General features: G+C 51.5%; 1 protein-coding gene across 2 annotated transcripts in view; it reads left to right on the forward strand.

The window, feature by feature from the left end:
- The first annotated feature begins 5,953 nt into the window (after nucleotides 1–5,953).
- trub2 (TruB pseudouridine (psi) synthase family member 2) overlaps nucleotides 5,954–25,009 on the forward strand; it is a 33,103-nt gene continuing 14,047 nt past the window's right edge. The window contains exons 1-5 of one of the 2 annotated variants that reach the window (XM_038782191.1): nucleotides 5,954–6,194; nucleotides 9,532–9,663; nucleotides 17,462–17,536; nucleotides 19,041–19,102; nucleotides 20,619–20,700. In XM_038782191.1, the coding sequence (XP_038638119.1) occupies nucleotides 6,050–6,194; nucleotides 9,532–9,663; nucleotides 17,462–17,536; nucleotides 19,041–19,102; nucleotides 20,619–20,700 (496 nt within the window). In that variant the 5' untranslated portion in view covers nucleotides 5,954–6,049. The remainder of the gene's footprint in view (nucleotides 6,195–9,531; nucleotides 9,664–17,461; nucleotides 17,537–19,040; nucleotides 19,103–20,618; nucleotides 20,701–25,009) is intronic. The other variant, XM_038782192.1, reaches the window with a different exon arrangement.

Raw genomic sequence — 25,009 nt, forward strand, 5'->3', positions numbered from 1 at the left:
ATCTGTATTCCCAGTGTCAGTATCTGCATTCCCAGTGTCGGTATCTGCATTCCCAGTGTCAGTATCTGCATTCCCAGTGTCGGTATCTGCATTCCTAGTGTCAGTATCTCCGTTCCCAGTGTCAGTATCTGCATTCCCAGTGTCAGTATCTCCGTTCCCAGTGTCAGTATCTGCTTTCCCAGTGTCAGTATCTGCATTCCCAGTGTCGGTATCTGCATTCCCAGTGTCGGTATCTGCATTCCCAGTGTCGGTATCTGCATTCCTAGTGTCAGTATCTCCGTTCCCAGTGTCAGTATCTGCATTCCCAGTGTCAGTATCTCCGTTCCCACTGTCAGTATCTGCGTTCCCAGTGTCAGTATCTGCATTCCCAGTGTCAGTATCTGCATTCCCAGTGTCAGTATCTGCATTCCCAGTGTCAGTATCTGCATTCCCAGTGTCAGTATCTGCTTTCCCAGTGTCAGTATCTGCATTCCCAGTGTCAGTATCTGCTTTCCCACTGTCAGTATCTGCATTCCCAGTGTCAGTATCTGCGCTCCCAGTGTCAGTATCTGCATTCCCAGTGTCAGTATCTGCATTCCCAGTGTCAGTATCTGCATTCCCAGTGTCAGTATCTCCGTTCCCAGTGTCAGTATCTGCATTCCCACTGTCAGTATCTGCGCTCCCAGTGTCAGTATCTGCATTCCCAGTGTCAGTATCTGCGTTCCCAGTGTCAGTATCTGCGTTCCCACTGTCAGTATCTGCATTCCCAGTGTCAGTATCTGCATTCCCAGTGTCAGTATCTGCGTTCCCAGTGTCAGTATCTGCGTTCCCACTGTCAGTATCTGCACTCCCAGTGTCAGTATCTGCGTTCCCACTGTCAGTATCTGCACTCCCAGTGTCAGTATCTGCATTCCCACTGTCAGTATCTGCACTCCCAGTGTCAGTATCTGCACTCCCAGTGTCAGTATCTGCTTTCCCAGTGTCAGTATCTGCATTCCCAGTGTCAGTATCTGCGTTCCCACTGTCAGTATCTGCACTCCCAGTGTCAGTATCTGCATTCCCAGTGTCAGTATCTGCATTCCCAGTGTCAGTATCTGCGCTCCCAGTGCCAGTATCTGCATTCCCACTGTCAGTATCTGCATTCCCAGTGTCAGTATCTGCATTCCCAGTGTCAGTATCTGCGTTCCCAGTGTCAGTATCTGCATTCCCACTGTCAGTATCTGCATTCCCAGTGTCAGTATCTGCATTCCCAGTGTCAGTATCTGCATTCCCAGTGTCAGTATCTGCATTCCCAGTGTCAGTATCTGCGTTCCCAGTGTCAGTATCTGCATTCCCAGTGTCAGTATCTGCGTTCCCAGTGTCAGTATCTGCATTCCCAGTGTCAGTATCTGCATTCCCAGTGTCAGTATCTGCATTCCCAGTGTCAGTATCTGCATTCCCAGTGTCAGTATCTGCATTCCCAGTGTCAGTATCTGCATTCCCAGTGTCAGTATCTGCATTCCCACTGTCAGTATCTGCATTCCCAGTGTCAGTATCTGCGTTCCCAGTGTCAGTATCTGCATTCCCAGTGTCAGTATCTGCGTTCCCAGTGTCAGTATCTGCATTCCCAGTGTCAGTATCTGCGTTCCCAGTGTCAGTATCTGCATTCCCAGTGTCAGTATCTGCGTTCCCAGTGTCAGTATCTGCATTCCCACTGTCAGTATCTGCATTCCCAGTGTCAGTATCTGCATTCCCAGTGTCAGTATCTGCATTCCCAGTGTCAGTATCTGCGTTCCCAGTGTCAGTATCTGCGTTCCCAGTGTCGGTATCTGCATTCCCAGTGTCAGTATCTGCATTCCCAGTGTCAGTATCTGCATTCCCAGTGTCAGTATCTGCTTTCCCACTGTCAGTATCTGCGTTCCCAGTGTCAGTATCTGCATTCCCAGTGTCAGTATCTGCACTCCCAGTGTCAGTATCTGCATTCCCAGTGTCAGTATCTGTCTTCCCAGTGTCAGTATCTGCACTCCCAGTGTCAGTATCTGCATTCCCACTGTCAGTATCTGCTTTCCCACTGTCAGTATCTGCGTTCCCAGTGTCAGTATCTGCTTTCCCACTGTCAGTATCTGCGTTCCCAGTGTCAGTATCTGCATTCCCACTGTCAGTATCTGCTTTCCCACTGTCAGTATCTGCGCTCCCAGTGTCAGTATCTCCGTTCCCAGTGTCAGTATCTGCATTCCCACTGTCAGTATCTGCGCTCCCAGTGTCAGTATCTGCGTTCCCAGTGTCAGTATCTGCATTCCCAGTGTCAGTATCTGCATTCCCAGTGTCAGTATCTGCATTCCCAGTGTCAGTATCTGCATTCCCAGTGTCAGTATCTGCATTCCCAGTGTCAGTATCTGCATTCCCAGTGTCAGTCTCTGCGCTCCCAGTGTCAGTATCTCCGTTCCCAGTGTCAGTATCTGCATTCCCAGTGTCAGTATCTGCATTCCCAGTGTCAGTATCTGCATTCCCAGTGTCAGTATCTCCGTTCCCAGTGTCAGTATCTCCGTTCCCAGTGTCAGTATCTCCGTTCCCAGTGTCAGTATCTGCATTCCCAGTGTCAGTATCTGCGTTCCCATTGTCAGTATCTGCATTCCCAGTGTCAGTATCTGCATTCCCAGTGTCAGTATCTCCGTTCCCAGTGTCAGTATCTGCATTCCCAGTGTCAGTATCTGCATTCCCAGTGTCAGTATCTGCGCTCCCAGTGTCAGTATCTGCGTTCCCAGTGTCAGTATCTGCATTCCCAGTGTCAGTATCTGCATTCCCAGTGTCAGTATCTGCATTCCCAGTGTCAGTATCTGCACTCCCAGTGTCAGTATCTGCATTCCCAGTGTCAGTATCTGCATTCCCAGTGTCAGTATCTGCATTCCTAGTGTTGGTATCTGCTTTCCCAGTGTCAGTATCTGCATTCCCAGTGTCAGTATCTCCGTTCCCAGTGTCAGTATCTGCATTCCCAGTGTCAGTATCTGCATTCCCAGTGTCAGTATCTGCGTTCCCAGTGTCAGTATCTGCTTTCCCAGTGTCAGTATCTGCATTCCCAGTGTCAGTATCTGCACTCCCAGTGTCAGTATCTGCATTCCCAGTGTCAGTATCTGTATTCCCAGTGTCAGTATCTGCATTCCCAGTGTCAGTATCTGCATTCCCAGTGTCAGTATCTGCGTTCCCAGTGTCAGTATCTGCATTCCCAGTGTCAGTATCTCCGTTCCCAGTGTCAGTATCTGCGTTCCCAGTGTCAGTATCTGCATTCCCAGTGTCAGTATCTGCATTCCCAGTGTCAGTATCTGCACTCCCAGTGTCAGTATCTCCGTTCCCAGTGTCAGTATCTGCATTCCCAGTGTCAGTATCTGCGTTCCCAGTGTCAGTATCTGCTTTCCCAGTGTCAGTATCTGCATTCCCAGTGTCAGTATCTGCACTCCCAGTGTCAGTATCTCCGTTCCCAGTGTCAGTATCTGCTTTCCCAGTGTCAGTATCTGCTTTCCCAGTGTCAGTATCTGCATTCCCAGTGTCAGTATCTGCTTTCCCAGTGTCAGTATCTGCATTCCCAGTGTCAGTATCTGCTTTCCCAGTGTCAGTATCTGCTTTCCCAGTGTCAGTATCTGCATTCCCAGTGTCAGTATCTGCATTCCCAGTGTCAGTATCTGCTTTCCCAGTGTCAGTATCTGCTTTCCCAGTGTCAGTATCTGCTTTCCCAGTGTCAGTATCTGCTTTCCCAGTGTCAGTATCTGCATTCCCAGTGTCAGTATCTGCATTCCCAGTGTCAGTATCTCCGTTCCCAGTGTCAGTATCTGCATTCCCAGTGTCAGTATCTGCTTTCCCAGTGTCAGTATCTGCTTTCCCAGTGTCAGTATCTGCATTCCCAGTGTCAGTATCTGCACTCCCAGTGTCAGTATCTGCGCTCCCAGTGTCAGTATCTGCACTCCCAGTGTCAGTATCTGCGCTCCCAGTGTCAGTATCTGCATTCCCAGTGTCAGTATCTGCACTCCCAGTGTCAGTATCTGCGTTCCCAGTGTCAGTATCTGCATTCCCAGTGTCAGTATCTGGATGTTCAATCGGACACAAGCAACAGCTTTTAACAGCTTCTCCCTCTCCAGTTTCCTAATAAATCAGCACATCTTCCAAACTTCACCCATTCCCAATCCGCAGTGGATAGAAAGATGCTTGAAACAACTCCAACCAACGGCAACACTGGTTATCTGAACTAGGGCACAGTTGGCAATGGGTTGAGGGAATCCTGGGCAATAATCAGTTTAAAAGGGGGCTCATTGTCGCAGTTTGCTCCAGATACATGTCTGAATGTGTCCCCTTCGCTTATCAACATTCAAATGAGAAACCAAGCGAATTAATCACAACAATGACACAAAGTTCATCTTCAGATACCATTGGCATCTATTCAAATCCAGAATTTATTGGTTTCAGCAACATTTAATGAGTTGGAATCGGCGTTTATTTGAGCACAACAAGATCCCACAAACAGCATTGTGATAATGAAGACGATCAACTTTAGATTGTTGGTCATTGAACAAAACTGGGGAGAAGTGCCCTGATTTCCAAGAGGCATGGCATTCCCCTGAGGATGCCTCCCATCGAGTGGCCTGCATCTCTGGCAGTGCGGCTCCGTCTCTGTACTGCATTGGAGTGTGGGCCTGGATTCTGCTGGTCTCAAGTTTTTCGAGTGTGTCTTAAACACCTGATGTTCTGACCTTGATCTGCCCATTGATGTATAATCAGTGGTTTATAAAGTAGGCCTTGTGGTTCATCCCGATCATCCCGATCTCTGGATCAGATACTCCGTGTTCATAGAATCCCAACAGTGCAGAAGGCCATTCGGCCCATTGGGTCGGCACCGAATGGCCGGAAGAGCACCCTACCCAGACCCACTCCCCTGCCCCATCCCCCCCAACCCCACCTAACCCGCACATCTTTGGACTGTGGGAGGACGTCAGTGATTCTGCCGGGACTGCAGAGGGTGCTGTGCAAGGAGGTCAATGCACTGTTGCTTCACAGCGTAAGGGTCCCAGGTTCGACTTGCGGCTTGGGTCACTGTCTGTGTGGAGACTGCCCGTTATCCCCGTGTCTGCGTGGGTTTCCTCCGGGTGCTCCAGTTTCCTCCCACAAGTCCTGAAAGACGTGCTGTTAGGTGAATTGAACATTCTGAATTCTCCCTCAGTGTACCCGAACAGGCACTGGAATGTGGCGACTAGGGGATTTTCACAGTAATTTCATTGCAGTGTTAATGTAAGCCTACTTGTGACAATCAAGATTATTATTATTCGGTCGGGACTACAGAGGGCGCTGAGCGGGGAGGTCAGTGATTCCGCCGGGCTACAGAGGGCGCTGAGCGGGGAGGTCAGTGATTCCGCCGGGCTGCAGAGGGCGCTGCGCGGGGAGGTCAGTGATTCCGCCGGGACTGCAGAGGGCGCTGTGCGGTGAGGTCAGTGATTCCGCCGGGCTGCAGAGGGCGCTGTCCGTGTGGGAGGTTGTCAGTGATTCCGCCGGGACTACAGAGAGCGCTGTACGGGGAGGTCAGTGATTCAGCCGGGACTATAGAGGGCGCTGTGCGGTGAGGTCAGTGATTCCGCCGGGCTGCAGAGGGCGCTGTGCAGGGAGGCCAGTGATTCCGCCGGGACTGCAGAGGGCGCTGTGCGGGGCGGTTCAATGATTCCGCCGGGGCTGCAAAAAGCGTTGTCCGAGGGTGGGTCAGTGATTCCACCGGGGCTGCAGAGAGCGCTGTGCGGGGAGGTCACTTAGTCATCTGGACTGCAGAGGGCGCTGTGCGGGGAGGTCAGTGATTCCGCCGGGCTGCAGAGGGCGCTGTGCGGGGAGGCCAGTGAGTCCGCCGGGGCTGCAGAGGGCACTGTGCGGGGAGCTCAGTGATTCCGCCGGGGCTGCGGAGGGCGCTGTGCGAGGAGGTCAGCGACTGGGGCCCAAACAGCGAATCAACCAATGGGCGCCCAGGTAGGCGGGGCTCAGATTGGCGCCGGCGCAGTGCGGTTGGTCTGAGGTGAGTGATGGGGGTCTCTTTCCCCTCCCCGTGCCTGCACCCTGGTGTCTGATGGTTGTGTGTTTCCAGGCGGACAGGATGGTCAGACTGACATGGCCACTTTTCCAGACTTTGCGCGGTCTCTTTGCTGTGTACAAACCGCCAGGAGTTCACTGGAAGCGTCTTCGAGACACCGTGGAAACCAAACTGCTGAAAGGTGAAAGGCACTGATCCTTAACCGCTCTTTCTGACCCCTAATACTGGCTTCTGACCCCTAATACTGGCTTCTGACCCTTAACTCCAGCTTCTGACCCTTAACCCTTCCTTCTGAGCCCTTGCATTGACCGCAAACCTTGGTCGGTGACGCCTTACCCCCTGCCTGATGTTGAGCCTTACCCCCTGCCTGATGTTGAGCCTTACCCCCTGCCTGATGTTGAGCCTTACCCCCTGCCTGATGTTGAGCCTTACCCCCTGCCTGATGTTGAGCCTTACCCCCTGCCTGATGTTGAGCCTTACCCCCTGCCTGATGTTGACCCTTACCCCCTGCCTGATGTTGAGCCTTACCCCCTGCCTGATGTTGAGCCTTACCCCCTGCCTGATGTTGACCCTTACCCCCTGCCTGATGTTGAGCCTTACCCCCTGCCTGATGTTGAGCCTTACCCCCTGCCTGATGTTGACCCTTACCCCCTGCCTGATGTTGACCCTTGCCCCCTGCCTGATGTTGACCCTTACCCCCTGCCTGATGTTGACCCTTACCCCCTGCCTGATGTTGACCCTTACCCCCTGCCTGATGTTGACCCTTACCCCCTGCCTGATGTTGACCCTTACCCCCTGCCTGATGTTGACCCTTGCCCCCTGCCTGATGTTGACCCTTGCCCCCTGCCTGATGTTGAGCCTTACCCCCTGCCTGATGTTGAGCCTTACCCCCTGCCTGATGTTGAGCCTTACCCCCTGCCTGATGAGCCTTACCCCCACCTGATGTTGAGCGTTACCCCCTGCCTGATGTTGACCCTTACCCCCTGCCTGATGTTGACCCTTACCCCCGCCTGATGTTGACCCTTGCCGTCTGCCTGATGTTGACCCTTGCCGTCTGCCTGATGTTGACCCTTGCCGTCTGCCTGATGTTGACCCTTGCCGTCTGCCTGATGTTGACCCTTGCCGTCTGCCTGATGTTGACCCTTGCCGTCTGCCTGATGTTGACCCTTGCCGTCTGCCTGATGTTGACCCTTGCCGTCTGCCTGATGTTGACCCTTGCCGTCTGCCTGATGTTGACCCTTGCCGTCTGCCTGATGTTGACCCTTGCCGTCTGCCTGGTGCCACCTGACATTGACCCTTACCGTCTGCCTGGTGCCACCTGACATTGACCCTTACCGTCTGCCTGGTGCCACCTGACATTGACCCTTACCCCCTGTCTGGGGACTCCTGACATTGACCCTTACCCCATGTCTGGGGACTCCTGACATTGACCCTTACCCCCCTGTCTGGGGACTCCTGACATTGACCCTTACCCCATGTCTGGGGACTCCTGAGATTGACCCTTTCCCCATGTCTGGGGACTCCTGACATTGACCCTTACCCCCTGTTTGGGGACTCCTGACATTGACCCTTACCCCATGTCTGGGGACTCCTGACATTGACCCTTACCCCCTCTGTCTGGGGACTCCTGACATTGACCCTTACCCCATGTCTGGGGATTCCTGACATTGACCTTTACCCCCTCTGTCTGGGGACTCCTGACATTGACCTTTACCCCCTCTGTCTGGGGACTCCTGACATTGACCCTTACCCCCTCTGTCTGGGGACTCCTGACATTGACCCTTACCCCCTGTCTGGGGACTCCTGACATTGACCTTTACCTCCTGTCTTGAGACATAAGAACATAAGAACTAGGAGCAGGAGTAGGCCATCTGGCCCCTCGAGCCTGCTCCGCCATTCAATTAGATCATGGCTGATCTTTTGTGGACTCAGCTCCACTTTCCGGCCCGAACACCATAACCCTTAATCCCTTTATTCTTCAAAAAACTATCTATCTTTACCTTAAAAACATGTAATGAAGGAGCCTCAACTGCTTCACTGGGCAAGGAATTCCATAGATTCACAACCCTTTGGGTGAAGAAGTTCCTCCTAAACTCTGTCCTAAATCTACTTCCCCTTATTTTGAGGCTATGTCCCCTAGTTCTGCTGTCACCCGCCAGTGGAAACAACCTGCCCGCATCTATCCTATCTATTCCCTTCATAATTTTAAATGTTTCTATAAGATCCCCCCTCATCCTTCTAAATTCCAACGAGTACAGTCCCAGTCTACTCAACCTCTCCTCATAATCCAACCCCATCAGCTCTGGGATTAACCTAGTGAATCTCCTCTGCACACCCTCCAGTGCCAGTACGTCCTTTCTCAAGTAAGGAGACCAAAACTGAACACAATACTCCAGGTGTGGCCGCACTAACACCTTATACAATTGCAACATAACCTCCCTAGTCTTAAACTCCATCCCTCTAGCAATGAAGGACAAAATTCCATTTGCCTTCTTAATCACCTGTTGCACTTGTAAACCAACCTTCTGTGACTCATGCACTAGCACACCCAAGTCTCTCTGAACAGCGGCATGCTTTAATATTTTATCGTTTAAATAATAATCCCGTTTGCTGTTATTCCTACCAAAATGGATAACCTCACATTTGTCAACATTGTATTCCATCTGCCAGACCCGAGCCCATTCACTTAACCTATCCAAATCCCTCTGCAGACTTCCAGTATCCTCTGCACTTTTCGCTTTACCACTCATCTTAGTGTCATCTGCAAACTTGGACACATTGCCCTTGGTCCCCAACTCCAAATCATCAATGTAAATTGTGAACAATTGTGGGCCCAACACGGATCCCTGAAGGACACCACTAGCTACTGATTGCCAACCAGAGAAACACCCATTTATCCCAACTCTTTGCTTTCTATTAATTAACCAATCCTCTATCCATGCTACTACTTTACCCTTAATGCCATGCATCTTTATCTTATGCAGCAACCTTTTGTGTGGCACCTTGTCAAAGGCTTTCTGGAAATCCAGATATACCACATCCATCGGCTCCCCGTTATCTACTGCACTGGTAATGTCCTCAAGAAATTCCACTAAATTAGTTAGGCATGACCTGCCTTTAACGAACCCATGCTGCGTCTGCCCAATGGGACAATTTCTATCCAGATGCCTCGCAACTTCTTCCTTGATGATAGATTCCAGCATCTTCCCTATTACCGAAGTTAAACTCACTGGCCTATAATTTCCTGCTTTCTGCCTACCTCCTTTTTTAAACAGTGGCGTCACGTTTGCTAATTTCTCCTGAGACTCCTGACATTAACCCTTACCCTGTCTGGAGACTTCTAATGTTGACCTTTAACCCTGCCTGGAGACTCCTGACATTGACGCCCGTCCCAACCTGTGCTTGTGAACTCAGCCTTTTTTCTGCCCTGTACCAATTTACATTTTCTCTGATTTGGTGTTCATGATGTGAAGTGTCAGTGATGTGAACTCTCTCTAACTCTCCCATCCCTGTACCAGAACTCAATTCTTTGGAGCAACGAGTTCCTCGGCAGCAAATCCGGTTTCTGCCAAGCTTCACTGAGGGTGAGAACGGAGTTGAAACCAGTCTGACTGTGGCCCAGCTCCCTGTACTGGCTGATCACCCACGAGGTAAGGGGTTTAGGGCACTGAGTGGAGACTCCAATAGATGTGATGTATTTCAGGAATGGAGGTGGAGGGGAATTGAGGGCCTCCCCTGCCTCTTTGAGTGCTCCATCAACAAGTGGTGTTCAACATGGGGGACACAAATTCATCACTGAAAGAGGTAGTAATCAGCAAGAAGTTTCCTTGTTCATGTTGCATCTGATGCCATGAAAATGCTGGTGTCGTTCTGGTGGCGGCAATGCCAAAGGGTGAATATGTCAATTCTGGGGTTTGTGTGGGCGCGGAAGGCCCAGAGAGTAAGGAGGGTATTTTTGAAGCGAAGAAGAGAGGTAGGGGGCCGGGCGCTGCCCAACCTGTGTGGATATTATTGGGCGGTGAACGTGGCGATGATTCGCAGGAGGGTGACGGAAAGGGAGGGTGACGCATGGAAGATATTGGAGGTGGCGTCCTGTGCGGGTACGAGTCTGGAGGCCTTGGTGACGGCCCCACTTCCACACCCCCCGGCAAAGTACTCCACGAGTCCGGTGGTGGTTGCGTCCCTCAAAATCTGGGGACAGTGGAGGCGGCATAGGGGGGAAGTGAAGGCCTCCGTTTGGGCCCCGATACGGGGCAATCACCGTTTTGCGCCAGGGAGAACGGGTGGGGGATTTTGGAGTTGGCATAGGGCAGGCATCAGACAGTTTGGGGACCTCTTCTTGGATGGGAAGTTCGCGATCTTTGGGGTAGCTTCGGAGTCGGGAGTGCAGGAGGCGAGAGAGGGCGGCATTCTGGCCTTTGCGTCTCTAGTAGCCCGGCGCAGGATTCTGTTACAGTGGAGGGATACACGGCCCCCGAGGTCGGAGACCAGGTCAACGACATGGCTGGGTTCCTCAAGTTGGAGAGGATGAAATTTGCCCTGAGGGGGGGTCGGTACAGGGGTTCTTTTGGCGGCGGCAGCCCTTTCTCATTTCCTGGCGAAGGGGTAGAGAGTGGTCGGTCTCGGCAGCAACCCGGGGGGGGGGGGGGGGGGGGGGGGGGGGGAGTGGGTTTGGGATGGTTGGGGTGGTTTGTTTTTGCGGCGGTGGGTTTGTCATGTTATTTTCTTCTTGTATTGCTATTTGTTATTATTTATTTTGGGGGGAGAGTTCTTTTCTTGTTTTGGTGTGGAAGCACGCCTTGTTTGTTTTAAATTGCGGGGGGAAAATTTGTTATTGTTATTAAAAAAACTTGAATAAAAATTATTTAAAAAGAAAAAGAAAATATTGGTGTCTTCATGATTGTGGCCCATGACATGGAGGACTGCGGGACTGCAGCCTCCGGCACCGGGAGTGTGCGGCCTCCTCCACCGGGGGTGTGCGGCCTCCTCCACCGGGGGTGTGCGGCCTCCTCCACCGGGAGTGTGCGGCCCCCGGCACCGGGAGTGTGCGGCCCCCGGCACCGGGAGTGTGCGGCCTCCTCCACCGGGGGTGTGCGGCCTCCTCCACCGGGAGTGTGCGGCCCCCGGCACCGGGAGTGTGCGGCCCCCGGCACCGGGAGTGTGCGGCCCCCGGCACCGGGAGTGTGCGGCCCCCGGCACCGGGAGTGTGCGGCCCCCGGCACCGGGAGTGTGCGGCCTCCTCCACCGGGGGTGTGCGGCCTCCTCCACCGGGGGTGTGCGGCCTCCTCCACCGGGAGTGTGCGGCCCCCGGCACCGGGAGTGTGCGGCCCCCGGCACCGGGAGTGTGCGGCCCCCGGCACCGGGAGTGTGCGGCCTCCTCCACCGGGGGTGTGCGGCCTCCTCCACCGGGAGTGTGCGGCCCCCGGCACCGGGAGTGTGCGGCCCCCGGCACCGGGAGTGTGCGGCCCCCGGCACCGGGAGTGTGCGGCCCCCGGCACCGGGAGTGTGCGGCCCCCGGCACCGGGAGTGTGCGGCCCCCGGCACCGGGAGTGTGCGGCCTCCTCCACCGGGGGTGTGCGGCCTCCTCCACCGGGAGTGTGCGGCCTCCGGCACCGGGAGTGTGCGGCCTCCGGCACCGGGAGTGTGCGGCCCCCGGCACCGGGAGTGTGCGGCCCCCGGCACCGGGAGTGTGCGGCCCCCGGCACCGGGAGTGTGCGGCCCCCGGCACCGGGAGTGTGCGGCCCCCGGCACCGGGAGTGTGCGGCCCCCGGCACCGGGAGTGTGCGGCCCCCGGCACCGGGAAGTGTGCGGCCCCCGGCACCGGGAGTGTGCGGCCTCCTCCACCGGGGGTGTGCGGCCTCCTCCACCGGGGGTGTGCGGCCTCCGGCACCGGGAGTGTGCGGCCCCCGGCACCGGGATGTGTGCGGCCCCCGGCACCGGGAGTGTGCGCCCCCCGGCACCGGGAGTGTGCGGCCCCCGGCACCGGGAGTGTGCGGCCCCCGGCACCGGGAGTGTGCGGCCCCCGGCACCGGGAGTGTGCGGCCCCCGGCACCGGGAGTGTGCGGCCTCCTCCACCGGGGGTGTGCGGCCTCCTCCACCGGGAGTGTGCGGCCTCCGGCACCGGGAGTGAGCGGCCCCCGGCACCGGGAGTGTGCGGCCCCCGGCACCGGGAGTGTGCGGCCCCCGGCACCGGGGGTGTGCGGCCCCCGGCACCGGGGGTGTGCGGCCCCCGGCACCGGGGGTGTGCGGCCCCCGGCACCGGGAGCGTGCGGCCCCCGGCACCGGGGGCGTGCGGCCCCCGGCACCGGGGGCGTGCGGCCCCCGGCACCGGGGGCGTGCGGCCCCCTCCACCGGGGGCGTGCGGCCCCCTCCACCGGGGGCGTGCGGCCCCCTCCACCGGGGGCGTGCGGCCCCCTCCACCGGGGGCGTGCGGCCCCCTCCACCGGGGGCGTGCGGCCCCCGGCACCGGGGGTCTGAGGGACAGGGGCCTCTGACACCGAAGGTCAGCAGGACGGTGGCCTTTGACAGTATTGACAGACAGAGGGATCTGGGTGTACAGTCCAGAGGTCAACTTCGTCGTCCGGGGCATTGAGTATAAAAATTGGCAAGTCATGCTGCAGCTGTGTACACCCTTAGTTAGGCCATACTTGGAATATAGTGCTCAATTTGATTGCCAGAGGGATGTGGAGGTTTTGGAGAGGGTACAGAAGATGTTTACTCGGATGTTGTCTGGTATGGAGAGCATTGGCTATGAGGAGAGGTTGGATAAACTTGGTTTGTTCTTACTGGAATGACGGAATCTGAGGGTGACCTGATCAAAGTCAACAGAAGTATGAGAGACATGGACAGAATGGATAGAAGCTTTTTCCCAGGGTGGAAGAGTCTGGGGGGGACATAGGTTTAAGGTGCAAAGGGCAAAGCTTAGAGATGTGTGAGGGAAGTATTTTTTTACAGAGGATGCCTGGAGCCTCCTGTCAGAGGAGGTGGTAGAAGCAGGTACGATAGTGATGTTTAAGGGTTGTCTTGACAAATACCTGAATAGGATGGTGTGGTGATCACAAGTTAACCAGATGCAACACAACTGAGCGACCACTAGAGGGAGCACGGGAGAGCCATATAAGTAGATCAGGACAGGAAGTGAGGACACTCTACACAGCAGGCAGAGCTAATAGCTGGACACACAGCAGCTAGGATAGCACTGAAGGTAGCCGTACGTAGAGCTCTGAAGAATGAACGAACTCACAATAAAGCATCTTCTCCACATTTGAGACTGCGAGCTTTATTAAGACACGAGGAACAACACATGGTACCAGCAGTGGCTTCAGGACGCTTACTACAGGACAACTCAGCTGCAGATACAGAAAGCACAAAATGGCATGGAAATCTCCTACTGGACATTTGACTGGGGAAGACATCGCTAATTCGAGGATGTGGCATGGATACCCACCTCAGCTGGACACGACTGGTAATGTAAGAAATGTCTGGAAAAGGTTTAAACAAATGTTCGATTTTTATCTCATAGCTAATGATGTAGCAGAAGCCTCAGACAAAATTAAAATAGCAATTCTCATCGAAGGGCCTGTCAATAGGAAAGTGTATAATGGATTTAAATACTCAAAAGGTGAAGACAGGAACAGCTTACAAACGTTACTAAACAAATTTGAAGAGTACTGTGAGAAATTTGAACAGCAAGGCATGCTCACAGTCCAAACTGCACAGAGACTGAGTGATGCAAAACTTAAAAAATCACAAAAAGATCAGGAAATCGCGAATGCACAGTACAGATCAAAAAGAAGAAATAACATGAATTTTTCACAAAGCCAAAACGCTGAAATCCAGTCCAGATCGGAAAGAAAAGGTAACTTACAACTTTTAGAAAGAACAAACGCTGAAATCCGCGATAAAATGGCGTCGGAGCACATTTTGCAGTCTCGGGTAAGCAAAGAACTACAAATCGCGTCTGCGCATGCGCCGGAACCGGAAGTCGCGCATGCGCAATGGACACCGAACTGCACAAGGAAAGAAAGCCGATTTGCGCATGCGCAAGTCATGCCAACGCGTGACATCATGACGTCTGAGAATCCTGACCACGCCCACTTAAAAGGGAAATGCCTGAAAATTGAAACCAAGACACTTAAAGTGGTAAAACCAAATTTTCTTGCCTCAGAACACAGAAAAACGCCTGAACTTAAACCAACAGTGAAAAACAACTTGCACAAAACCTTGGAAAAAGCTGCCTTCACCACACACAGTGAAGCGAACAAAAAGAATTCCGAAACAACAAAAGATGATTTGTTTTTCGACGATTACCTCTCAGACCTGACTGAGTCAGTCGGATATGCTTATCACAGCATCAGCGACACGGTCGCAAAGTACAACACGAACCAACTCGTGGTAGATGAATCAAACCAAAATGCTTTGGTTTTCGAAGAATACTACTCAGACAGAGCTGAGTCAGTCGGATATGCTAATCACAGCATCGGCGACACGGTCGCAAAGTTCAACACGAACCAACTCGTGGTAGAAGAAGCCAACCAAGATGAAATGGCTTTCAAAGAATACTACTCAGACATGGAGGAGTTATTTGGACATGCTGATCACAGCATCAGCGACACCGTTGCAAAGCTCAACACGAATCTACTCATGGTGGATGAATCCAACACCATGGTGCCATGGCAGCTCGTCGATACATTGGATGACAGCAATACCCAAGACGAAGACGACGCCACACAGAGAGCACAGGAAGACTCCACGGAGCGAGCGATGACAGGCTCCACAGTGCGAGTGATGAAAGACGCCAACAGGGATGCAAGCAAACACTCCCGGGCGGACACCAAGCATGAACAAGACCATGAAGGTAAACCCGCTGTACCTGAGCAACCGCAAGCAGACTATGAAAGTCTACCAAGCTCACAGGAACAAGAAGAAAGAGCGGACTATGAAAGTCCAACACGCTCACAGGAACAAGAAGAAAAAGCAGACTATGAAAGTCCAACACGCTCACAGGAACAAGAAGAAAGAGCAGACTATGAAAGTCCAACACGCTCACAGGAACAAGAAGAAAGAGCGGACTATGAAAGTCCAACACGCTCACAGGAACAAGAAGAAGACAATGCACCTCTGCCCACTGCATGCGAAGACAATGACAAGGTGATCACACTCAACGTACAGGATCACAGTGAGACTGACAGTTCTCAGCTTGTCTGTACCGAAGCACAGAGCGAAAACAGTGACAAGGTGCTCGCACTCGACGTACAGGATCACAGTGAGACTGACAGTTCTCAGCTTGTCTGTACCGAAGCACAGAGCGAAAACAGTGACAAGGTGCTCGCACTCGACGTACAGGATCACAGTGAGACTGACAGTTCTCAGCTTGTCTGTACAGAAGCACAGAGTCGGGCCACCCAACAGTCCAGAGAGACGATGCCGAAAGAAAACATGCAGATTTTGACTCCAGAAGAGGAGCACCTGGAGCCCAGAGAGACAACGCCAAAAGAAAACATGCAGATTTTGACTCCAGAAGAGGAGCACCTGGAGTCCACAGAGACAATGCCGAAAGAAACCATGCAGATTCTGACTCCAGAAGAGGAGCACCTGGAGTCCAGAGACATCAAACAAAAAGAAACCATGCAGATTTTGACTCCAGAAGAGGAGCACCTGGAGTCCAGTGAGATAACATCAACAGAAATCATGAAGATTTTAACTCCAGAAGCGGAGCACCAAGAGTCTAGAGAATCCACGTCAACTGAAATCATGCAGATTTGGACTCCAGAAGAGGAACGCCGAGAGTCCACAGACACCGCGTCAAATGTAATCAAGAAGACTTTGACTCCGGAAGACGAGCACCAAGAAAGCAAAGATGCGGAATCCAATTCTCCACAACTGATTGATGTCACCTGCACCGATGCAACATCAGATCATTCGCACCACTCGCGAGAAGACGAGCACCAAGAAAGCAAAGATGCGGAATCCAATTCTCCACAACTGATTGATGTCACCTGCACCGATGCAACATCAGATCATTCGCACCACTCGCGAGACGGAATGCTCAATGACTCAAATTATCCACTCGGGACACTCATAGAGTATAACAAGACCAACAACAATAGCAAGAAGCACAGCAGAAACGAGAACGACAACAGCAAGAATAAAAGCAACATGAAGCGCAACAAGACAAACAACAACGTCAGGCACAAAGATAGCGACAACGACAGAGGCAGAAACAACAAGAATGGCAACAAACACAACAAAGTCAGGAGCAAAGATAGCGACAACAACAAAGACGGAAACGACAAAAACAGCGACAAGTACGGCAACGGAAACAACAAAAACAGGAACGACAGAAACAACAGCAATGAAACAACGACTTGTACACAATGGCACTACTTGGCACATGATGGACGATGCCACAGCACACTGCAAAACGATAACAAGACTACAAACATGTCATGGGATGACAACGAATCGCACAAACTCACGTCTGCTCCAGAACAAGCAAGCACACCAGCATCCAAGGCGGATGAGACAATAAATCAACACCACAAGCACAAAAAAAAAGTCCATGCCAGTCAACATCAGTGATGTGACCATGCAAACACCTCGGGATGACGCATTGGGTACTTAAGATAACAAGGAACACCAACAACATTCACAGCGGACTTGCAATATCAATATCACCACGTCATCAACAACAAAAAGAAAAAAAAAAAAAAGCTCTGAACAAATTCATCAAGTTTGGACTCATAAATGTGTTTATTAAGTTTGGACATATAAATACATTGGCTTTGTTAACTAAGGCAATAGCATCATCACTTGTATAGATACGCATATCATAAGTTACTGTTTTGTATAATTTTCCTTAATGATGTACAGAAACTATGTAATGAGAAAGAGGGGGATGTGGTGATCGTAGATTGACTAGATACAAAAACAACAGAGCAAACACGAGCGGGAGAGCTATAAATACACTGGGACAGGATGTACAATTTTCTTTAACGATGTTCAGAAAATATGTTAAGAGAAAAAGGGGGATGTGGTGATCACAAGTTAACCAGATGCAACACAACTGAGCGACCACTAGAGGGAGCACGGGAGAGCCATATAAATAGATCAGGACAGGAAGTGAGGACACTCTACACAGCAGGCAAAGGCTGGGAGCTGTGGACACAGCAGCAGATATAGCACTGAAGGTAGCCGTACGTAGAGCTCTGAAGAATGAACGAACTCACAATAAAGCATCTTCTCCACATTTGAGACTGCGAGCTTTATTAAGACACGAGGAACAACACAGATGGGAATAGAGGGATACGAATCCCGGAAGTGCAGAAGGTTTTAGGCACAGGTTTGGAGGGCCGAAGGGCCTGTTCCTGTGCTGTACTTTTCTTTGTTCTTTGGGGCACTGCGGCTTGTCACACAGATGGTTACTTATTGTTTGATGCTCTGTTCCAGTTAAAGGCCCTACGTTTGTTGGTCTGAAGGTGGGGGCTGGTCATCGCCTGGATTTGCGATCGTCTGGAGTCCTGGGTGAGTGTGTGTTACTGAGCCTCTTTGAAGGCAACAGCACTGAGGTTATGGAACTACCAACCATTTGGTAGAGAATGTCGGTGATTCAATTGCAATGAATTTAATCCTGAAGCTGTAGATTAACAGATCATTTGAATCAAGGTGGACTGGAGCCTGAGAAACATTTTGACAGTGTTTAGACATCTCCTCAATATGCACATAGAAACATAGAAAATAGGAGCAGGAGGAGGCCATTTGGCCTTTCAAGCCTGTTCTGCCGTTCGTTATGACCATGGCTGATCATCCAACTCAATAGCCTAATCCCGCTTTCCCCCCATAGCCTCTGATCCCCTTCATCCCCATAGCCTTTGATCCCCTTCATCCCCATAGCTTTTGATCCCGTTCACCCTAAGTGCTACATCTAACTGCTTCTTAAAAATATACAATGTTTTGGCTTCAACCACTTGCTGTGGTAAGGAATTCCACAGGCCAACCACTCTTTGGGTGAAGAAATTTCCCCTCATCTCAGGCCTAAATGTTCTACCCCCGTATCCTCAGACTGTGACCCCTGGTTCTGGACACATCCACCATCGGGAACATCCTTCTAGCATCAAGGCTGTCCAATCCTGTTAGAATTTTGTAGGTTTTTATGCGATCCTCCTCATTCTTCTGTCTCTCCTCATGCATCAGTCCCGCTTTCCCAGGAATCAGCCTGGTAAACTTTCGCTGCTCTCCCTCTAGAGCAAGAACATCCTTCCTCAGACAAGGAGACCAAAACTGCACACAGTATTCCAGGTCTGGTCTCATCAAGGCCCTGTATATTTGCAGTAGGACATCCCTGTGCCTATACTCAAATCCTCTCACTTGAAGCCCAACATACCATTTGCTTTCTTTAACACATGCTGTACCTGCACGATTACCTTCAATGCCAGGTGTACGAGGACACCCGAATTTTATTGCACATCCCCCACTCCTAATTTATGGCCATTCAGATAATCTGCCTTCTCGTTTTGCTCCAAATTATACTGCATCTGCCATTCATTTGCCCACTCACTCATATGAAGTTAGTCAATCCCTTGTACTGCTTGTCTCCCTGCTCCATCATCAGCACTGGTTACAGATGGCTCAGTACCACACACAACATTATCGGTAACCATTGGGTCACTGAGCAAACCCACTAATAAAACTGACCCCAGTGCACCTTCCAACTGTGTATGTGCAGTGGGGCCTATTCGGTGATTTAAGGATTTTTGGAAGGGTGAGTCAGATGGGCTGAATGGCCTCGTACGTTGCGGTAGATACATTGACACACATTAATGAGGGCTGGGAAGTAGACCATCTACCTTTGGACAGCCCAGCAGTCTCCAATACATCACCAGTGTTACACAGCCCCCGATATTGTGTGCTATTGAAACAAGTGTAACATTACAGTGTAGACCTGCTGAGGCATTGCCTCCAGCGTGGAATAGCCTTGTAAGATCGGGCTGAATCTCTAACAGACTGTTTACGGTTTTATCTCTTACAGTGCTGGGAGTGGGAAATGGAAACCAGCAGCTAGTCTGTCTCCACAACCGGCACCTGACTAAGGTAACACCACTCGGGCCTCTGTAAGAACAGGCTTAACTCCTGCACCAATACATAGCCTGTGGTCAACCAGCACCTCTCCTTCAACGAACTTCCGCTTCACCCACACTAGCTACTCACTGCTTAGCTTGGCACGGTAGCTGCTCTCAAGAGGCCAGCGGGTCAAACCCCATTCCAGAGTTTCAATTCATTCATCAGGTTCTCTGACAGTACCGAGGGAGTGCCGCATTGTCAGAGGGTCAGTACCGAGGGAGTGCTGCACCATCAGGGTCAGTACCGAGGGAGTGCCGCATTGTCAGAGGGTCAGTACTGAGGGAGTGCCGCATTGTCAGAGGGTCAGTACTGAGGGAGTGCCGCGTTGTCAGAGGGTCAGTACTGAGGGAGTGCCGCATTGTCAGAGGGTCAGTACTGAGGGAGCGCTGCACCATCAGAGGGTCAGTACCGAGGGAGTGCTGCACCATCAGGGTCAGTACCGAGGGAGTGCCGCATTGTCAGAGGGTCAGTACTGAGGGAGTGCCGCGTTGTCAGAGGGTCAGTACTGAGGGAGGGCCGCATTGTCAGAGGGTCAGTACTGAGGGAGTGCTGCACTGTCAGAGGGTCAGTACTGAGGGAGTGCTGCACTGTCAGAGAGTCAGTACTGAGGGAGCGCTGCACTGTCAGAGGGTCAGTACTGAGGGAGCGCTGCACTGTCAGAGGGTCAGTACTGAGGGAGTGCTGCACTGTCAGAGGGTCCGTACTGAGGGAGTGCTGCTCTGTCAGAGGGTCAGTACTGAGGGAGTGCTGCACTGTCAGAGGGTCAGGACTGAGGGAGTGCTGCACTGTCAGAGGGTCAGGACTGAGGGAGTGCTGCACTATCAGAAGGTCAGTACTGAGGGAGCCCCTCGCTGTTGGAGGGTCAGGACTGAGGGAATTCCTCGCTGTCAGAGGGTCAGGACTGAGGGAATCCCTTGCTGTCGGAGGTCTAGGACTGAAGGAACTTCAAACACTCACGGTGCTCTGAGCGAATAATTTCCTTCTCAACCCCATCCTAAACGGGAAACTCTTATTTGAAACTGTGCCCCACTAACTCTAGATTCCTCCAGAGGGGAGCATCCCCCTGTGAAGTCTCCACAGAATCTTATACAATTCAATCAGGTCACCTCTCATTTTCTAACTCCAATGAGTACTGACCACTGTCATAAAACAATCTCTTCATCCCAGGAATGAGCCTCGTGAACCTTCTCTGAACTGTTTCCAATGTGAGTCCATCCGTCTTCCGGTAAGGAGACCAGAATTGTACACAGTATCCAGATGTGGTCTCACCAATGCCTGTACAGTTGTAGCAAGACTTCCGACTTTTACACCCCAAACCCCTCCCCCTTCCATTAAATCATTGAGTTCCTAATGGTTTGCTTTATCTGCATATTGACTTTGTGCCATTTGTATTTCTGTGTGTGAATCACCAGTTGCTAAATGAGTCTCTCTCGATCTGTCTCAGTGGATGGATGCTATTCAGCTTTTGCTGGTTTTAATTTTTCAGGAATACACAGTTCAAGGCAGCTTCGGAACAGCAACTGAGGATTTCTCCGACACGGGCAGACTGATTGAGAGAACAACATATGGTGAGGATTGGAGATTCGGAGAGCTCAGCAGGACAGGGAGCCCAGGGCTCTGCATGTACACAATCAGCGGGAGGTATACCAGCTAATGAGTGAATAATGGAGCTCTGCATCCTGACACTCCCACTGGAATAGTGGAGTTTTGCATCCTGACACTTCCACTGGAATAACGAGTCAGGGTGGGGCGGTGTTTAAGGAACACCTCATCAGCATGGTCTCACTACAACTCCCACCTGCCCACCCTGTATCCCTCAATCCCACCTACCACCCTCTCCTCGTATCCCTCAATTCCACCTACCACTCTCTCCTCGTATCCCTCAATCCCTTCAATATGCAGGTGGGCTGAGAAATTCAGGTTGGTAGTGGATCCCAAGAAATAGCTCAGGTCAGACCCCATTTGGAGTATTGTGTGTAGTTTTGGGCCCCATATCTAAGGAAGGATGTGCTGGCTTTGGAAAGGGTCCAGAGGAGGCTCACAAGAGTGATCCCTGGAATTAAGAACTCGCGTATGAGGAACGTTTGAGGACTCTGGGTCTGTACCCGTTGGAGTTTAGAAGGATGAGAGGGGATCTTATTGAAACTTACAAGATATTCCGAGGCCTGGACAGAGTGGACGTGGAGAGGATCTTTCCACTTGTAGGAAAAACTACAACCAGAGGACACCATCTCAGATTAAAGGGACGATCCTTTAAAACAGAGATGAAGAGGAATTGTTTCAGCCAGAGGGCTTGAATCTTTGCTGCAGAAAGCTGTGGAGGCCTCGCACTGTGTCAATTCACATAGATAGGTTCATGATTAATAAGGAAATCGGGTTATGGGGAGAAGGCAGGAGAATGGGGATGAGAAAAATATCAGCCATGATTGAATTGCGGAGCAGACTCGAAGGACCAAGTGGCCTAATTCTGCTCCTATGTCTTATGGTTTTATAATCCCACCTACCACCCTCTCCCCGTATCCCTCAATCCCACCTACCACCCTCTTCCCATATCCCTCAATCCCACCTACCAGCCTCTCCCCGTATCCCTCAATCCTACCTACCCACCCTGTCCCCATATCCCTCAATCCCACCTACCACCCTCTTCCCGTATCCCTCAATCCCACCTACCACCCTCTCGCCGTATCCCTCAATCCCAGCTACATTCCCTCTCCCCGTATCCCTGAATCCCACCTACCACCCTCTCCCCGTATCCCTCATTCCCATCAACCACCCTGTCCCTGTATCCTTCAATCCCACCTACCCTTCCTCTCCCTATAGCCCCCTTGACACCAACCAGTCTCAGTTCTGCACCTTGATTCCCTCGGCCTGATATTTACTGTGTCTTGTCATATATTTTCACACTAAAATGTTTGAGGGAGTGTCTCTGATGTCCAAATGATTTAAGTTGGTTTGCTGTCCATGGTCTGTTTAATAGATTTTCTACAGTTTGCTGCATTACTGTGCGAGGAGGCCTGTGCTGAGGAATTAATTCCTCTGCGGCTCAGTTAGAAAATTGCATTTATTATATGAAATTAGGTTTGCAATCCTGTTGCTGAATGCTCCAGCCCTGTGATAGGATACTGCTGTCATCTACTTTATTTTAATTCATTTACAGGACGTGGGTGTTGTTGGTTAGGCCACCATTTATTGCTCATCCCTAGTTGCCCTTCAGAAGGTGGTGGTGAGTTGCCTTCTTGAACTGCTGCAGTCCTTGGGTGTAGGTACACCTACTGCTGTTAGGGAGGGAGTTCCAGGATTTTGCCCCAGCAACAGTGAAGGAACGGCGATATGTTTCCAAGTTCCCAGGTATCTGCTGCTGTTGTCCTCCTAGATGGTAGCGGTCGTGGGTTTGGAAGGTGCTGCCTAAGGAACCTTGGTGTGTTACTGCTGTGCATCAGTGCATCTTAGGGCAGCATGGCCGCATTGTGGTTAGCACAGTTGCTTCACAGCCCCAGGGTCCCAGGTTCGATTCCCGGATTGTGTCACTGAGCGGAGTCTGCACGTTCTCCCCGTGTCTGCGTGGGTTTTCCTCCGGGTATTCCGGTTTCCTCCCACAGTCTAAAGATGTGCAGGTTAGGTGGATTGGGCATTCTTAGTGTTCAAAAAAGGTTAGGTTGGGTTACGGGAGTAAAGGGGATAGGGTGGACGTTTGGGGCTTAAGTGGGGTGCTCTTTCCAAGGGCCGGTGCAGACACGATGGCCGAATGACCTCCTGCACTGTAAATTCAATGTTTCTATGTTGCAGATTGTACACACGGCTGCCACTGTTCGTCAGTGGTGGAGGGAGTGAATGTTTGTGGAAGGGGGAGCAATCAAACAGGCTGATTTGTCCTAGATGGTGTCGAGCTTCTTGAGTGTTGGAGCTGCACTCATCCAGACAGGTGGAGAGCATTCCATTACACTCCTGACTTGTGCCTTGTCGATGGTGGACAGGCTTTGGGGAGTCAGGAGGTGAATTACTAACCGCAAGATTCTCAGCCTTTGACCTGCCCTGGTAGCCACAGTATTAATGTGGCTGGGTCCAGTTCAGTTTCTGATCAATGGTAAACCCCCCCCCCCCCCCCCCCCCCCCCCCCCCCGCGCGTCCGGTTGTTGATTGAGGGGGGTTCAGCGATGGTGCTGCCGTTGAATGTCAAGGGATGATAGTTAGATCCTTTCATAGGAGCTGGTCATTGCCTGGCACTTGTGTGGTGCGAATATAACAGGTAAGGCAGATGAACTCAGAGCTTGGATTAGTACTTGGAACTATGATGTTGTTGCCATTACAGAGACCTGGTTGAGGGAAGGACAGGATTGGCAGCAAAACGTTCCAGGATTTAGATGTTTCAGGTGGGATAGAGGGGGATGTAAAAGGGGTGGAGGAGTTGCGCTAGTGGTTTGAGAGAATATCACAGCTGTACTGCAGGAGTATACCTCAGTGGCTATATGGGTAGAGATGAGGAATAAGAAGGGTGCAGTCACAATGTTGGGGGTTTACTACAGGCCTCCCAATAGCCAGCGGGAGATAGAGGAGCAGATAGGTAGACAGATTTTGGAAAGGAGCAAAAGCAACAGGGTTGTTGTGATGGGAGACTTCAACTTCCCCAATATTGACTGGGACTCACTTAGTGCTAGGGGCTTAGACGGGGCAGAGTTTGTAAGGAGCATCCAGGAGGGCTTCTTAAAACAATATGTGGACAGTCCAACTAGGGAAGGGGCTGGACTGGACCTGGTATTGGGGAATGAGCCCGGCCTGGTGGTAGAAGTTTCAGTAGGGGAGCATTTTGGGAACAGTGACCACAATTCAGAACATTTTAAAGTACTTTTGGACAAGGATAAGTGTGGTCCTAGGGTGAATGTGCTAAATTAGGGGAAGGCCTATAACCTAGATTGGGGGCAGATGTTTGAGAGTAAATCAACATCTGACATGTGGGAGGCTTTCAAATGTCAGTTGAAAGGAATTCAGGACCGGCATGTTCTTGTGAGAAAGAAGGACAAATATGATAAATTTCGGGAACCTTGGATAACGAGAGATATTGTAGGCCTCGTCAAAAAGAAAAAGGAGGCTATTGTCAGGGCTAGAAGGCTGGGAACAGACCAGGCCTGTGTGGAATATAAGGAAAGTAGGAAGGAACTTAAGCAAGGGGTCATGAAAAGTCATTGGCAAATCGGGTTAAGGAAAACCCCATGGCTTTTTACACGTATATAAAAAGCAAGAGGGTAGCCAGGGAAAGGGTTGGCCTACTGAAGGACAGGGGAGGGAACCTATGTGTGGAGCCAGAGGAAATGGGTGAGGTACTAAATGAATACTTTGCATCAGTATTCACCAAAGAGAAGGAATTGGTGGATGTTGAGTCTGGAGAAGGGTGTGTCATCTTGAAAAATATTAAAGTAGATAAGTCCCCAGGGCCTGATGGGATCTACCCCAGAATACTGAAGGACGCTAGCGAGGAAATTGCTGAGGCCTTGACAGAAATCTTTGGATCCTCATTGTCTTCAGGTGATGTCACGGAGGACTGGAGAATAGCCAATGTTGTTCCTTTGTTTAAGAAGGGTAGCAAGGATAATCCAGGGAACTACAGGCTGGTGAGCCTTATGTCAGTGGTAGGGAAATTACTGGAGAGAATTCTTTGAGACAGGATCTACTCCCATTTGGAAGCAAGTGGACGTATTGTCGGGAGGCAACACGGTTTTGTGAAGGGGAGGTCGTGTCTCACTAACTTGATAGAGTTTTTTGAGGAGGTCACAAAGGTGATTGATGCAGGTAGGGCAGTGGATGTTGTCTATATGGACTTCAGTAAGGCCTTTGACACGGTCCCTCATGACAGACTGGTACAAAAGGTGAAGTCACACGGGA

This window comes from Scyliorhinus canicula, chromosome 21 (genome assembly GCF_902713615.1).
Source record: "Scyliorhinus canicula chromosome 21, sScyCan1.1, whole genome shotgun sequence".
Classification (NCBI taxonomy): Eukaryota; Metazoa; Chordata; class Chondrichthyes; order Carcharhiniformes; family Scyliorhinidae; genus Scyliorhinus; species Scyliorhinus canicula.